Raw genomic sequence first — 16,922 nt, forward strand, 5'->3', positions numbered from 1 at the left:
AGGGATCATGAAGTATGTGAAGTTACCATAATTAAGAGAAGATTCTTGGGAAACTCAAAGGTCTGAAGGTAGATAAGTCACCTGGCCCAGAGTTCTGAAAGGGGTGGCGAAACAGATCATAAAGGCATTATCTTGTCTTGAAATGAACTTTCAAGAATCACTAGGTTCTGGAATAGTTCCAGAAGACTGAAAAGTTGAAAATCTTCAGGAAGGCAGAAAAAAGGAAACTAGGCCAGTAGGTCTGATCTTAGTGATTGGGAAGATGTTGGAGATGATTATTAAAGATGAGGTCTCAGGGTACTTGGAAGCACATGATAAAATAAGCCATAGTCAGCATGGTTTCCTCAAGGGAAAATCTTGTCTGAAAAATTTGCTGGAATTATTTGAGGAAATAACAAGCAGGATGGGCAAAAGAGTATTGGCTGATGTTGTGTACATGGATTTTAAGAAGGCCTTTGAGAAGGTGCCACACATTCGGCTGCTTCACAAACTACAAGCACATGGTAATTACAGGATAGATTCTAGGATGGATAAAGCAGTGGCTGATTGGCAGGAGGCAAAGAGTGGGAATAAAGGGAGCCTTTTCTGGCTGGCTGCTGGTGACTAGTAGTGTTCCACAGAGGTCTGTGGAACTGGCAGATGGAGTTCAACACAGCTAAGTGTGAGGTGGTTCATCTTGGTAGATCAAGTATGATGGCAGAATATAGTATTAGTGATAAGACTCTTGGGAGTGTGAAGGATCAGAGGGATCTTGAGGTCCGAGTCCATAGGACGCTCAAAGCAGCTGCGCAGGTTGACTGTGGTTAAGAAAGCATATGGTGTATTGGCCTTCATCAATCGTGGGATTGAGTTTAAGAGCTGAGAGGTAATGTCGCAGCTAAGTAGGATCCTAGTCAGACTTCACTTGGAGTACTGTGCTCAGTTCTGGTCACCTCACTACAGGAAGGATGTGGAAACCATAGAAAAGGTGCAGAGGAGATTTACAACCAGAGAATCAGAGTGTAGGAACAGATGTATGGGAGAAGGAAGAAAAAGAAGACAGTAAAGTTCTTTGTACTGTTAGAGATAGACAGAGAGGAAGAGGTGGAGAATTTCTTAAATGCATTTATTTTAATGCTAGGAGCATTGTAAGAAAGGTGGATGAGCTTAGAGCATGGATAGATACCTGGAAATATGATGTTGTAGCTATTAGTGAAACATGGTTGTAGGAGGGGTGTGATTGGCAACTAAATATTCCTGGATGTCATTGCTTCAGGTGTGATAGAATCAGAGGGACAAGAGGGGGAGGTGTTATGTTGCTTGTCAGAGAAAATATTACAGCTGTGCTCTGGCAGGATAGATTAAAGGGCTCGTCTAGGGAGATTATTTGGGTGGAATTGAGGAATGTGAAAGGTGTAGTAACACTTACAGGGGTGTATTATAGACCACCTAATGGGGAGCAAGAATTGGAGGAGCAAATTTGCAAGGAGATAGCAGATATTTGTAGTAAGCACAGGGTTGTGATTGTGTGAGATTTTAATTTTCCACACATAGACTGGGAAGCCAATACTGTAAAAGGGATGGATGGTTTGGAGTTTGTAAAATGTGTGCAGGATAGTTTTTTGCAGCAATACATAGAGGTACCAACTAGAGAAGGGGCAGTGTTGGATCTTATGTTAGGGAATGAAATAGGTCAGGTGACAGAGGTATGTGGTGGGGAGCACTTTGGGTCCAGTGATCACAATGCCATTAGTTTCAATATAATTATGGAGAAGGATAGGACTGGACCCAGGGTTGAGATTTTTGATTGCAGAAAGGCTAACTTTGAGGAGATCTGAAAGGATTGGGACAATTTGTTTTATGGGAAGGATAAAATAGAGAAATGGAGGTCATTTAAAGGTGAAATTTTGAGGGTATAGAATCTTTATGTTCCCGTTAGGTTGAAAGGAAAGGTTAAAAGTTTGAGAGAGCCATGGTTTTCAATGGATATTGTAAACTTGGTTAGGAAACAGAGAGATATCTACAATAAATATAGGCAGCTTGGAGTAAATGAGGTGCTCGAGGAATATAAAGAATATAAGAAGAATCTTAAGAAAGAAATTAGAAAAGCTAAAAGAAGATACGAGGTTGCTTTGGCAAGTACGGTGAAAGTAAATCCAAAGGGTTTCCACAGTTATATTAATAGCAAAAGGATAGTGAGGGATAAAATTGGTCCCTTAGAGAATCAGAATGGACAGCTATGTGTGGAGCCCAAACAGATGGGGTAGATTTTCAACAATTTCTTTTGTTTGGTATGCACTAAGGACAAGGATATTGAATTGTGTAAGTTAAGGGAAACAAGTAGGGTAGTTACGGAAATTATAATGATTAAAGACAAGGAAGTACTGGCGCTTTTAAGGAATATAAAGTGGATAAATCTCCAGGTCCTGACACAATATTCCCTAGGACCTTGAGGGAAATTAGTGTAGAAATAGCAAGGGCTCTGACAGAAATATTTCAAATGTCAATAGAAACAGCGATGGTGCTGGAGGGCTGGCGTATTGCTCATCTGGTTCCATTGTTTAAAAAGGGTTCTAAGAGTAAACCTAGCAATTATAGGCCTGACAAGTGAAATCTGCAGATGGTGGAAACAAATAAAAAAACACAAAATGCTGGCAGAACTCAGCAGGCCAGACATCATCTATGGGAGGAGGTAATAACAACGTTTCGGCCTGAACCGTCGTTATTACCTCCTCCCATAGGTGCTGTCTGGCCTGCTGAGTTCTGCCAGCATTTCGTGTTCAATTATAGGCCTGTCAGTTTGATGTCAGTGGTGGGTAAATTAATGGAATGTATTCTTAGAGATGGTACATATAATTATCTGGATAGACAGGGTCTGATCAGGAACAGTCAGCATGGATTTGTGCGTGGAAGATCATGTTTGACGAATCTTATTGAATTTTTTGAAGAGGTTACGAGGAAAGTTGACGAGGGTAAAGCAATGGATGTTGTCTATATGGACTTCAGTAAGGCCTTTGACAAGGTTCCGCATGGATGGTTAGTTAGGAAGGTTCAATCTTTAGGTATTAACATTGAAGTAGTAAAATTGATTCAACAGTGGCTGGATGGGAGATGCCAGAGAGTAGTGGTGGACAACTGTCAGGATGGAGGCCGGTGACTAGTGGTGTGCCTCAGGGATCTGTACTGGGTCCAATGTTGTTTGTCAGAAACATTAATGATCTGAATGATGGGGTGGTAAATTGGATTAGTAAGTATGCAAATGATACTAAGGTAGATGGCATTGTGGATAATGAAGTACGTTTTTAAAGCTTGCAGAGAGATTTAGGTCAGTTAGAAGAGTGGGCTGAATGATGGCAGATGGTGTTTAAGTGTGAGGTGCTACATTTTGGTAGGAATAATCCAAATAGGACATACATGGTAACTGGTAGGGCATTGAAGAATGCAGTAGAACAGAGTGATCTAGGAATAATGGTGCATAGTTCCCTGAAGGTGGAATCTCATGTGAGATAGGGTGGTGAAGAAAGCTTTTGGTCTGCTGACCTTTATAAATTAGAGCATTGAGTTTAGGAATTGTGATGTAATGTTAAAATTGTACAAGGCAGTGGTAAGGCAAAATTTGGAGTATTGTGTACAGTTCTGGTCAATGAATTATAAGAAAGGTGTCAACAAAATAGAGAGATTTACTAGAATGTTACCTGGGTTTCATCACCTAAGTTACAGGGAAAGGTTGAACAAGTTAGGTCTTTATTCTTTGGAACATAGAAGGTTGAGGGGGGACTTGATAGAGGTATTTAAAATTATGAGGGGGATAGATAGAGTTGACGTGTATAGGCATTTTCCATTGAGAGTAGGGGAGATTCAAACAAGAGGACATTAGTTGAGAGTTGGGGGCAAAAGTTTAAGGGTAACACGAGGGGAATTTCTTTACTCAGAGAGTGGTAGCTGTGTGGAACGAGCTTCCAGTAGAAGTAGTAGAGGCAGGTTCAGTATTGTCATTTAATGTAAAATTGGATAGGCATATGGACAGGAAAGGAATGGAGGGTTATGGTCTGAGTCGAAGCCTGTGGAACTAGGTGAGAGTAAGCGTTCGGCACGGACCAGAAGGGCCGAGATGGCCTGTTTCCATGCTGTAATTGTTATATGGTTACAAGGACGTTGCTTGGATTGGGGAGCTTGCCTTAAGAAAATTGGTTGAGTGAACTTGGTCTTTTCTCCTTGGTGCGACTGAGGATGAGAGGTGACCTGATAGAAGTCTATAAGATGATGAGAGGCATTGATCGTATGGACAGTCAGAGGTTTTTCCCCAGGGCTGAAATGGCTAGCACAAGAGGGCACAGTTTTAAGGTGCTTGGGAGTAGGTACAGAGGAAATGTCAGGGGTAAGTTTTTTTAACGCTGATTGGTGAGTGCGTGCAATGGGCTGCCGGCAATGGTGGTGGAGGCAGATACGATAGGGTCTTTTAAAAGACTCCTGAATAGGTACATGGAGCTTAGAAAAATAGAGGGCTATGGGTAACCCTAGGTAATTTCTAAGGTAAGGACATGTGCGGCACAGCTTTGTGGGCTGAAGAGCCTGTATTGTGCTATAGGTTTTCTATGTTTCTAGATTCTCCATTGGAACCACCTGCTGCCCCAGTACAAGAGGTGCAGGTCGACCTAGAGCCCAACTTGGGGCCTACACCTAGTAAGAGGACTCTGAAGAAACTTTTGGTATTGTGTTTAATATTACTGGCTAGCTTACTTTTGTATTGCATCTTTACCTTCTTAATGACTTTTTAGTTACTTTCTGTTTGTTTTTAATAGCTTGCAAATTCTCCACCTTCTCATTAATTTTTGCTCTATTGTATAACCTCTCTGACTTTGACCTCTTGTTAACCACTATTGTATCTTCTTTCCTTTGGAATACTTTTTCCTCTTTGGGATGTATACATCTTGTGCTTTCAAATATGCATCCAGAAATTCCAGCTATTACTGCTCTGCTGTCACCCCTGCCAGTGTTCTTCTCCAATCAATTCTGGCCAACTCCTCTCTCATGCCTCTGTAATTCTCTTTACCCCACTGTAATACTGATACGTCTGACTTCAGCTTCTCCTTCTCAAATTTCAGGGTGAATTTGATCATTGAATGATTACTTGCCCCTCAGAGTTATTTTGTCTTAAGCTCTCAAATGAATTCTGGTATATTGCACAACGTCCAATCCAGAATAGTGAGCTCAACCACAAGCTGCTCTAAAAAGCCTTCTCATAAGCACTATAGAAATTTCCCCCTGCTGGAATCCATCACCAACCTGATTTTCCCAATCTTCCTTCATACTTAAGACACCCCCCCCCCCCCCCCCATGACTATTATAACATTGCCCGGTTGCATTTTCTATCTCGCATTGTAATTTGTAGGCCACATCCTTACTACTGTTTTGGGGTCTGTATACAACTCCCATCTGGGTCTTTTTACCCTTACAATTCCTTTGATCTATCCACAATGCTTCTACACCTTCCAACCCTACGTCGCCTCTCTATATTGATTTTACTTCATTTTTTTACCAATAGAGCAACAACACCCTCTCTGTCTTCATCCCTATCCTTTCAATACAATGTGTATTCTTGGATATTAAGCTCCCAGCTATACTCTTTCAGCCATGATCAGTGATGCCCCTAACATCATTCCTGCCAAACTACATCCGTGCTGTGTTCACCAACCTTATTCCATATACTATACACATTCAAATATAACATCTTCAGTCATGTATTCACACTTTTCAATTTTGTCTGCTTTTTACATTGCAATTCATCCTATTGACTGCAATTTTGCCCTATCAACAGCCTCTCCTCATTGCACTGCCTCTGTTTGTAAACCAGCTACTGCATCTTTAGCACTATCATCTGCCTTTCCTACAATACTCCTTGCATTGAAATATATGCAGCTCAGGGCACTAATTGGACCATGCTCAACCTTCTGATTCCTAACTTTGCCCGAGGTTTTACCAACATCTGTCTCCACAATCTCTCCACTATCTGTTCCAGCACTCTGGTTCCCATCTCCCTGCAACTCTAGTTTAAACCCACTGGGCAGTATTAACAAATCTTCCCACTAGGATATTAGCACCCCTCCAGTTCAGGTGCAGACTCAGTGCCAGAGAACTGATCACTGTGACTTCCCTCTGCTACTTCATTTCCCCTGGCAGTATCCAAAGTAATGTACCTGTTGTTGAGCGGGATGGTCATGGGTGTACTCTGCACTGGCTCTTTAACCCCTTTCCCATTCCTGACTGTCACCCTGTTTCCTATGTCCTCACCTTGGGGGTAACTATCTCTCTACATGTCCTACCTATCACCCCTTCAGCCTCCTGAATGATCTAGAGTTCATCCAGTTGCAGCTCCAATTCCTTGATACAGTTTGTTCGAAGCTGCAGTTGGATGCACTTCTCACAGTTGTAGTCATCAGGGACACTGGAGGTCTTTTCACTATCCTGACTGACATTTCCACTGTCCGAGCTCAGCATATATAAAGGGAAAAAGGAGCTTTTCTTTCATTTGCTTTCTCTGAGTGAAGCCTCAAAGAGCTTAAGTCGCAAGATCACCACTCTATGTCCTTTCCGATGATGGCCGCTGCCTTCCTTTAATTTACTCTTACTAATCAATCCCAAACGCCAATTGGTCGCTGGTCAAAGCACTGTTTAGATTACTATCTAAATGGAGTCAGGTTAGGAAAAGGGGAAGTACAACGAGATCTAGGTGTTCTTGTACATCAGTCAATGAAAGCAAGCATGCAGGTACAGCAGGCAGTGAAGAAAGCTAATGGCATGCTGGCTTTTATAACAAGAGGAATTGAGTATAGGAGTAGAGGTTCTTCTGCAGCTGTACAGGGCCCTGGTGAGACCACACCTGGAGTATTGTGTGCAGTTTTGGTCTCCAAATTTGAGGAAGGACATTCTTGCTATTGAGGGAGTGCAGCGTAGGTTCACAAGGTTAATTCCCAGAATGGCGGGACTGTCATATGTTGAAAGATTGGAGCGACTGGGCTTGTATACATTGGAATTTAGAAGGATGAGAGGGGATCTGATTGAAACATAAGATTATTAAGGGATTGGACACACTGGAGGCAGGAAGCATGCTCCCGCTGATGGGTGAGTCCAGAACTAGAGGCCACAGTTTAAGAATAAGGGTAGGCCATTTAGAACAGAGATGCGGAAAAACTTTTTCACCCAGAGAGTGGTGGATATGTGGAATGCTCTGCCCCAGAAGGCAGTGGAGGCCAAGTCTCTGGATGCATTCAAGAGAGAGTTAGATAGAGCTGTTATAGATAGCGGGGTCAAGGGATATGGGGAGAGGGCAAGAACGGGGTACTGATTGTGTATGATCAGCCATGATCATAGTGAATGGCGGTGCTGGCTAGAAGGGCCAAATGGCTTACTCCTGCACCTATTGTCTATTGTTGTTTATCCTCAGGCAGTGGACCTGATTGTTGTTCCCTCCTCTCCAAACTTCTGGTGTCCAGATTGGCTGCTGGTCAAAGTTACAGACAATAACTCCAGAAAATTTCACAAATTACATGCAACTGACTGCTGAAGCTTTAGACAAGTTAGCCTTTTCCCTGAACACAGTTTGCAAACCAGCTGTCAAAACAAATCATTAATTATATTTTCATTAAGGAAAACAGACCTTGGCATCGATCTGGCGGTAGCAGGAAACACCATAAACTGTCTTTTCATTCCCACTCCTTGGAGGCAAATGGAAGTAAATTGTATCTGAAGGAGAGAGAACAATCAGAAAACAGCACAGCACTTCAACAGGTCCTTCAGCCATTGCCTACACAGGACACAGTCCCTCCATTCCCTGTCTGTTCATGTGCCTATCTAAATGCCTTTGAAATGTTGCTCTCATATCTGCTACCATCACCTCCCCAGTGGCGCATATATCTAGTCAAGATGGTGCCTACATACAATGCTCCCAGGGTCTACAACATCTGGATAGACCTCAAAACTATTTATTACATCTCTTCTATGTTTTTTGCATCTGGCTTGCACCTCGAATGTGTTTGTAGAACTGTTGGAGCTTGTGATTTGCAGTTTGGAGGCAGTTTGGGTGATTCAGAGCTTTGCACTATCCTAGAGGATTCTGGGAGGCAGCAAGCACAAGTCTTGCGGCGAGGAGGCTGCAGGGGTGGGGGGGGGCGCGTGAGTCGAAGTTTGATTCCATTGTTCACTAATTAAGATGATGAGGGAGATTGAAATATCAGGGCAAACGGGGAACATAAGAAATAGGATTAGGGCATGTAGCCCAATGAGCCTGCTCCACCGTTCAATAAGACCTTGGCTGATCTGACCATAGATTCACCTCCACCTTCCTGCCTTTTCCCCCATAACCCTTAATTCCACTACTATGCAAATACCTATTCAATCTTCTCTTAAATATATTTACTGAGGTCGCCTTCACTGCTTCTCTGGGCAGAGAATTCCACAGATTCATCACTCTTTGGGAAAAACAGTTCCTCCTCTGTCCTAAATTTACTCCCACAAATCTTGAGGCTAGGTCCCTTAGTTCTAGTCTTACCTACCAGTGGAAACAACTTTCCTGCCTCTTATCTACCCACTTCATAATTTTATGTTTCTATAAGATCTCCTCTCATTCTTCTGAATTCCAGCAAGTCCAGTCCGTGGTGACTCACTCTCTCCTCATAGTCTAACCCCCTCATCTCTGGAATCAACCTGCTGTACCTCCACTGCTTGGTCTCCAAAGCCAGTATATCCTTCCTCAACTAAGGAAAACAAAACTGTATGCAATTCTCCAGATACGGCCTCACAATGGCCCTATACAGTTGCAGCATAACCTCCCTGCTTGTAATTTCAATCCCTCTTGCAATAAAACATTTGCCTTCTTGTTAGCCTGCTGCACCTGCAAACCAACCTTTTGTGATTCATACTTGTCACCAATTTGCTGTGTCTGTATAATTACATAGAAACATAGAGAACCTACAGCACAATACAGGCCCTTCGGCCCAAAAAAGCTGTGCTGAACATGTCCTTACCTTAGAACTACCTAGGCTTACACATAGCCCTCTATTTTTCTAATCTACATATGCCTAACCCAGGAGTCCCTTAAAAGACCCCATCATTTCCACCTCCACCTCTGCCACCAGCAGCCCATTCCACACACTCACCACTCTCTGCGTAAAAAAACTTACCCCCAACAGCTCCTCTGTACCTACTTCCAAGCACCTTAAAACTATGCCCTCTCGTGCTAGCCATTTCAGCCCTGGGAAAAAGCCTCTATCCACACGATCAATGCCTCTCATTATCTTGTACACCTCTGTCAGGTCACCTCTCATCCTCTGTCGCTCCAAAGAGAAAAGGCCAAGTTCACTCAACCTATTCTCATAAGGCATGCGCCCCAATCCAGGCAACATCCTTGTAAATTTCCTGTGTACCCTTTCTATGGTTTCCACATCCTTCCTGTAGTGAGGTGAATAGAATTGAGCACAGTCTGACCAAGGTCAATATATAACTGCAAGATTACCTCTCGTCTCTTAAACTCAAAACTCAACACCTTAAAACTGTGTCCTCTCATGCTAACCATTTCAGCCCTGGGAAAAAGCTTCTGACTAACCTTATCAAATGCCTTGCTGAAATCCATATACACTACATATCAATTAAAATAAAAGTAAACATACAGGATGGCTATAGCTGGTGTATTCCTATTGCAGGGACAGAGAGACACCAGCGTGCATGTGAAGACAACGGATCAATATGCATAAGTAAGTTATCGGTCCATACCATAAGACCATAAGACATCGGAGCAGAATTAGGCCATTTGGCCCATTGAGTCTGCTTCACCATTCAATCATGACTGGTCCTTTTTTTCTCCTCCTCAACCCCAGCAGTTCCCAGCCTTCTCCCCATAACCTTTGAATCCATGTCCAATCAAGAACCTATCAATCTCTGCCTTAAATACACCCAACATCCTAGCCTCCAAAGCTGCATGTGGCAACAAATTCCACAAATACACCACCCTTTGGCTAAAAAAAAATTTCTGCATCTCTGTTTTGAAAGGGTGCCCCTCTATCCTGAGACTGTGCCCTTTTGTCTTAGACTCTCCCACCATGGGAAACATCCTTTCCACATCTACTCTATTTAGGCCTTTCCACATTCAAAAGGTTTCAATGAGATCCCCCCCTCATCTTTAAGAATTCCAGCGAGTACAGACCCAGAGCCATTAAATGTTCCTCATATAACTCTTTCACTTCTGGAATCATTCTTGTGAACCTCCTCTGGACCCTCTCCAGCACTTCTTTTCTAAGATGATGGGCCCAAAACTGTTCACAATACTCAAGGTGAGGCCTCACCAGTGCTTCTTAAAAGCTCAACATCACATCCTTGCTCTTATATTCTAGACCTCTTGAAATGATTGCTAACATGGCATTTGCCTTTCTCACCATTGACTCAACCAGCAAATTAACCTTCAGGGTGTTCTGCACAAGGACTCCAAAATCCCTTTGCATCTCAGATTTTTGACAGACAGACAGACATACTTTATTGATCCCGAGGGAAATTGGGTTTCATTACAGTCGCACCAACCAAGAATAGTGTAGAAATATAGCAATATAAAACCATAAATAATTAAATAATAATAAGTGAATTATGCCAAGTGGAAATAAGTCCAGGACCAGCCTATTGGCTCAGGGTGTCTGACACTCCGAGGGAGGAGTTGTAAAGTTTGATGGCCACAGGCAGGAATGACTTCCTATGACGCTCAGCGTTGCATCTCGGTGGAATGAGTCTCTGGCTGAATGTACTCCTGTGCCTAACCAGTACATTATGGAGTGGATGGGAGACATTGTCCAAAATGGCATGCAACTTGGACAGCATCCTCTTTTCAGACACCACCATCAGAGAGTCCAGTTCCACCCCCACAACATCACTGGCCTTACGAATGAGTTTGTTGATTCTGTTGGTGTCTGTTACCCTCAGCCTGCTGCCCCAGCACACAACAGCAAACATGATAGCACTGGCCACCACAGACTCATAGAACATCCTCAGCATCATCCGGCAGATGTTAAAGGACCTCAGTCTCCTCAGGAAATAGAGACAGCTCTGACCCTTCTTGTAGACAGCCTCAGTGTTCTTTGACCAGTCCAGTTTATTGTCAATTCGTATCCCCAGGTATTTGTAATCCTCCACTATGTCCACACTGACCCCTTGGATGGAAATCACTGGTGCCTTAGCTCTCCTCAGGTTCACCACCAGCTCCTTAGTCTCTTTCACTTTAAGCTGCAGATGATTCTGCTCACACCATGTGACAAAGTTTCCCACCCTGTTTTCAGCCTCATCTCCCTTGCTGATGCATCCAACTATGGCAGAGTCATCAGAAAACTTCTGAAGATGGCAAGACTCTGTGTTGTAGTTGAAGTCCGAGGTGTAGATGGTGAAGAGAAAGGGAGACAGGACAGTCCCCAGTGGAGCCCCAGTGTTGCCGACCACTGTCTGACACACAGTGTTGCAAGGGCAATGGGGATTTTCTCCCCATTTAGAAAATAGTCCACACATTTATTTCTACTACCAGAGCATGACCATGCATTTTCCAATATTGTATTTCATTTGCCACTCCCTTGCCCATTCTCCTAACCTATCTAAGTCCTTCTGCATCCTACTTGTTCCCGTAACACAATCTGCCCCTCCAACAATCTTCATATCATCTGCAAATTTGGTAACAAAGCCATTTATTTCTTCATCTAAATTCAAGATTCAAAAACTTTATTGGCATTCTAACCGTACATCAGTTCTGCAGGGCAGAATGAGACAGCGATTCCCAGGAGCAATGCAATCATAACATAACAAATGCAACACTAAATAATAAACATAACAATAAATAGTAAAACACAACAGCCACATGTCAGTTAAAAACAAGTTATAAGTGTCCAAAGCAGAGTCAGGTAGAGCAGCTATTTAGCAGTCTGACTGCCTGTGGGAGGAAGCTGTTTAGTAGCCTTGTGGTTTTTGTTTTGATGCTCCTGTAACATTTACCTGATGGCAGAAGAACAAACAGTTCATGGAGAGGGTGTGAGGGGTCTTTAATGATGTACCGTGTCTTCTGGAGGCATCGACTCTGAAAGAGGTCTTGGACAGAAGGTAGGGAGACCCCAATAATCTTCCCTGCTCCCCTAACCACCCTCTGCAAGGCTTTTTTGTCAGCAGCACTGCAGCTGGAGTACCAGGTTGTGATGCAAAAGGTCAGCACACTCTCAACCACTCCTCTGTAGAATGTAGTTAAGATGTTAGTGGGGAGTGATGCTTGTTTAAGCTTCCTCAAAAAGTACAATCTCTGCTGGACTCGTTTCACAATCCCAGTGGTGTTCCTGGACCAGGTGAGATTGTCCGAGATCTGCACCCCAAGGAACTTGATGTTATCCACTCTCTTCACTGTGGAGCCATTGATGCTGAGGGGTGTGTGCTCAGGCTGAGACCGTCTGAAATCGACGATCATCTCCTTGGTTTTGGTGACAATAAGCATTAAGTTGTTGTCACTGCACCAGCTCTCTAGGTGTTTAACCTCCTCCCTATACATTGTTTCATCATTTTTGCTGATGCGCCCCACCACTGTGGTATCATCAGCAAATTTAATGATCAGGTTCCCCTTGAATCTGGCTGCACAGTCATGTGTTAGCAGTGTAAACAGCAATGGGCTAAGCACACAGCCTTGTGGGGATCCAGTGGTCAGTGTGATGGAGTCAGAGATGTTCCTGCCAACACGGACTGACTGTGGTCTCTCTGTCAAGAAATCCAGAATCCAGCAACACATGGCAGTATTAAGGCCAAGCAGCAACAGTTTCTCCACTTGTCTCTGTGGGATGATGGTATTGAACGCTGAACTGAAATCAATGTGCAGGATTCTGGCATAAGTGTCTTTGTTGTCCAAGTGAGAGAGAACTGTGTGCAGTGTGGTGGATATTGCATCCTCCATAGAGTGATTTGGATGATAAGCAAACTGTAGAGGATCCAGCGATGAGGGGAGGCTGGCTGTGATATGAGGCTTGACAAGCCATTCAAAACACTTCATCACTATGGAAGGTCAGGGCAACAGGACGGTAATCATTCAGACAGGCTACAACTGATTTCTTTGCTACAGGGATGATTGTGGAGGTTTTGAAGCATCTGGGGACAATGGCTTGACTAAGAGAGATGTTGAAGATGTCTGTCAGGCCATCTGCTAATACATCAGCACATTCCTTGAGCACACGTCCAGAGATGTTGTCGGGACCCCCTGCTTTCCGTGGGTTAACCCTGGCAAAGGTCCTCTGTGTTTGCTCTGAATCAATGATTGGAGCCAGCTGGTCAGATGGTAAGAAGGGACTGGCTCTCCCCCTTGCCGTATATAAATCATTTATATACAGCATAAAAAAAAGTGGTCCCAACAATGACCCCTGCTGAACATCACTAGTCAATGGCAGCCAACCAGAAAAGAATCCTTTTATTCCCACTCACTGCCTCCTACCAATCAGTCAATGCTCTAACCATATTAACAAATTTACTGCAGTACCACTGGCACTTAACTTGGCAAGTAGCTTCACGTGTGGCACCTTGTAAAAGGTTTTCTGAAAGTCTAAATATACAACATCGACTACATCCCTTTTATCTATCCTACTTGTAATACCCTCAAAGAATCCCAACAGGTTCATCAGGAAGGATTTTCCCTGAAGGAAACCATGCTGACTTTGTCCTGTGTCACCAAGTACTCCATCACCTCATCCTTAACAATTGGCTCTAACATCTTCCCAACCACTGAGGTCAGGCTAACTGGTCTACGGTTTCCTTTCTGCTTGCCTTTCTCCTTTCATAAAGAGTGGAGTAACATCTGCAATTTTCCAGTCCTCTGGCACCATACAGAGTTCAATGATTTTTGTAAGATCATTTCTAATGCCACCACAATCGCTAATGCTACCTCTTTCAGAACCCTAAGGTGCAGTTCATCTGATCCATGTAACTTATGTACCTTTAAGTCTTCTAGCTTTTTGAGCACCTTCTCTCTTGTAATAGTACCTGCACCCTTCCTTCATACACTAGGCATACTCCGATGCAAAATACTCATTTAGTTCATCAGCCATCTCTTTGTCCCATTATTATTTCTCCTGCCTCATTTTCCAGCAGTCCCATGTCCACTCTCATTTCTATTTTATTTTTACCATAGTTGAAAAAACTTTTACTATCCACTTTGATATTATTTGCTAGCTTGCTTTCATATTTCATTTTTCCCTTGTAATGATGTTTAGATGCTCTCCAAGTTTTTTAAAACTTCCCAATCCTCTATCTCCAGAATTTTTGCTTTGTTGTATGCTCTTTCTTTTCCTTTTACAAAAGCTTTGACTTGCCATTTCAGCCATAGTTGCACTATTTTATCATTTAAGTATTTCCGCATTTTTGAAATACCTATGTCCTGCACATTCCTCATTTTTCCCAAATTTTTTTTCCACAGAGAGTGGTGAGTGCGTGGAATGGGCTGTTGGCAGCAGTGGTGGAGGCGTAAATGATAGGGTTTTTGAAGAAACTCCTGAATGGGTACATGGAGCTTAGAAAAATAGTGGGTTACGGGTAAGCCTAGGTAGGTATAAAGGAAGGACATGTTTAGAACAGCTTTCTGGGTAATTGTGCTGCAGCAGGCTTTCTATGTTTCTATGAAATTGACCCTGCATCTTGCTGGCAGCTCATTCTACACTCTCACCACCTTCTCCTCTTAAACATGTCCCCTTTCACCCTTAATCCATGATTTCTAATTCTAGTTTCACCCAACCTCAGTGGAAAAAGGCTGATTGCATTTACCTTATCGTTTTGGCTTATAATTTTGGATGCCTCTAGTCACAGAAGCAACTATCTACTACCACTCTCTGGCTTCTTCCACGAAGCCAAGGTCTAATCCAATTTATTATCAAATCTGAATGCCAAGCAACTGAAAATAACATTAACTATCCTCCAATCCTCCAGCACCTAACCCTTGGCTAAGAACATCTTAAATATCTTTGCCGGGGCCCCTGCAATTCCTGCACTAACCTCCCACAGAGTCCAAAGAAACACCTTGTCAGGCCCTGCGGTTTATCCACCTAATTTTCCTCAAGACAGCAAACACCTCCTCTTCTATAATCTGTATACAGTCCATGACCTCACCACTGTTTTGCCTCACCTTTATAGACTCTGTGTGCATCTCCTATGCAAAAAGTCAATTTAAGATAACCCCCATCTATCAGCTTCATGCATAGGTGACCACTGACCTTCAATAGCATCTATTTTGTCCCATGCTATTGTTTTGCTCCTCCAAGAGGACCATAACCTCTCTCCAATTCCAGCAAATCTTTTCTTAGATATCTGCTCATGGTACTCCAAGAGCATCTGACCAATGCCTTATAAAGCCTCAGCATTGTATCCTTGCTTTTATAGAAAAGAACAGAACTTTATTGTCATTGCTGAACATTGTAATGTTACTCCAGACTGCGCAAAAACAAATATTTGTAATGCATACATTACAGTTTAATTAAATCAAAACTTCTAGTTTTCTCAAAACGAATGAAGCAAGGACATCGAGGAGCAGATAGAGAGAGAGATTCTGGAAAAGTGTAATAATAACAGGGTTGTTGTGGTGGAAAATTTTAATTTCCCAAATATTGCTAGGCATCTCCCTAGAGCAAGGGGAGAGGCTGTACTTGATTTGGTATTGGAAAATGAACATCATCAGGTGTCAAGCCTCTCAATGGGAGAGCATTTTGGAGATACTGACCACAATTCTATCTCCTTTACCACAGCATTGGAGAGGGATAGGAATAGATAAGCTAGAAAAGTGTTTAATTGGAGTAAGGGAAAATATTAAGCTATCAGGCAGGAAATTGGAAGCATAAATTGGGAACAGATGTTCTCAAGGGAATGTGGCAAATGTTCACTGGCATTCTACAAGTATGTGAAAAGCAAGAGGATAAGACGTGAGAGAATAGGACCAATCAAGTGTGACAGTGGAAAAGTATGTAAGGAAGCAGAGGAGATAGCAGAGATACTTAGTGAATACTTTGCTTCAGTATTCACTATGGAAAAGGATCTTAGCGATTGTAGGGATCTTACAGAGGATAAAGCTTGAGCATACAGACATTAAGAAGAACAAGTGCTGGAGCTTTTGGAAAGCATTAAGTTGGATAACTCTCCGGGACCAGACGAGATGCACCTCAGGCTACTGTGGGAGGTGAGGGAGGAGATTGCTTAGCCTGTGGCAATGGTCTTTGCATCATCAATGGGGACGGGAGAGGTCCCAGGGGACTGGAGGGTTGTAGATGTTATTCCCTTATTCAAGAAAGGGAGTAGAGATATTCCAAGAAATTATAGAACAGTGAGTCTTACTTCAGTGGTTGGTAAGTTGATGGAGAAGATCCTGAGAGGCAAGATTTATGAACATTTGGAGAGCCATAATATGATTAGGAATAAATTTAAATCAATGGATATTTATCAAATAGTCTTACCCTAGAAAGGGGCACGAGACAAAATAATTAGTTTTTGGTCTTGTTTGTCTGGTGGATTTGGAGTTGCTTTCCGGGGAAGGCACTAAAACGGTAGTGCAATATTAAAATGCAGCAGCCTCTCCGGACTCTGGATTGGGGATTGCCAAACATTATGTGGATTTTCTGGTGTAGTCTGTTTTGTCATATGCTTTTGTGATATCATTCTGGAGGAACATTGTCTGATTTTTTAACTGCATTGCATTTGTGGTTTCTAAATGACAATAAACTGAATCTGAGAGAGGGCTGTGCATGGTCACCACTACTCTTCACATTAGATCTGGAACCATTAGCTCAATACATCAGACAAAATGAAGATATCAGGGGAATTACTATTAAAGGGACAGAGCATAAATTGGTTTGTTACGCAGATGACATTTTGATCTATCTAGGGCAACCAACATACCCTTTACCTAAATTGATGCA

At 42.7% G+C, this 16,922-nt stretch overlaps 1 protein-coding gene across 3 annotated transcripts in view; it reads right to left on the reverse strand.

Annotated features, from left to right (window-relative positions):
- Positions 1-16,922, reverse strand: part of avl9 (AVL9 homolog (S. cerevisiase)) — a 274,023-nt gene that overhangs the window by 239,379 nt on the left and 17,722 nt on the right. For all 3 annotated transcript variants that reach the window (XM_059985379.1, XM_059985385.1, XM_059985374.1), the window contains exon 3: positions 7,637-7,722. In XM_059985379.1, coding sequence (XP_059841362.1) covers positions 7,637-7,722 — 86 coding nt within the window. The remainder of the gene's footprint in view (positions 1-7,636; positions 7,723-16,922) is intronic.

The sequence above is a fragment of the Hypanus sabinus genome, chromosome 1 (assembly GCF_030144855.1).
Source record: "Hypanus sabinus isolate sHypSab1 chromosome 1, sHypSab1.hap1, whole genome shotgun sequence".
In the NCBI taxonomy this organism is placed as follows: domain Eukaryota; kingdom Metazoa; phylum Chordata; class Chondrichthyes; order Myliobatiformes; family Dasyatidae; genus Hypanus; species Hypanus sabinus.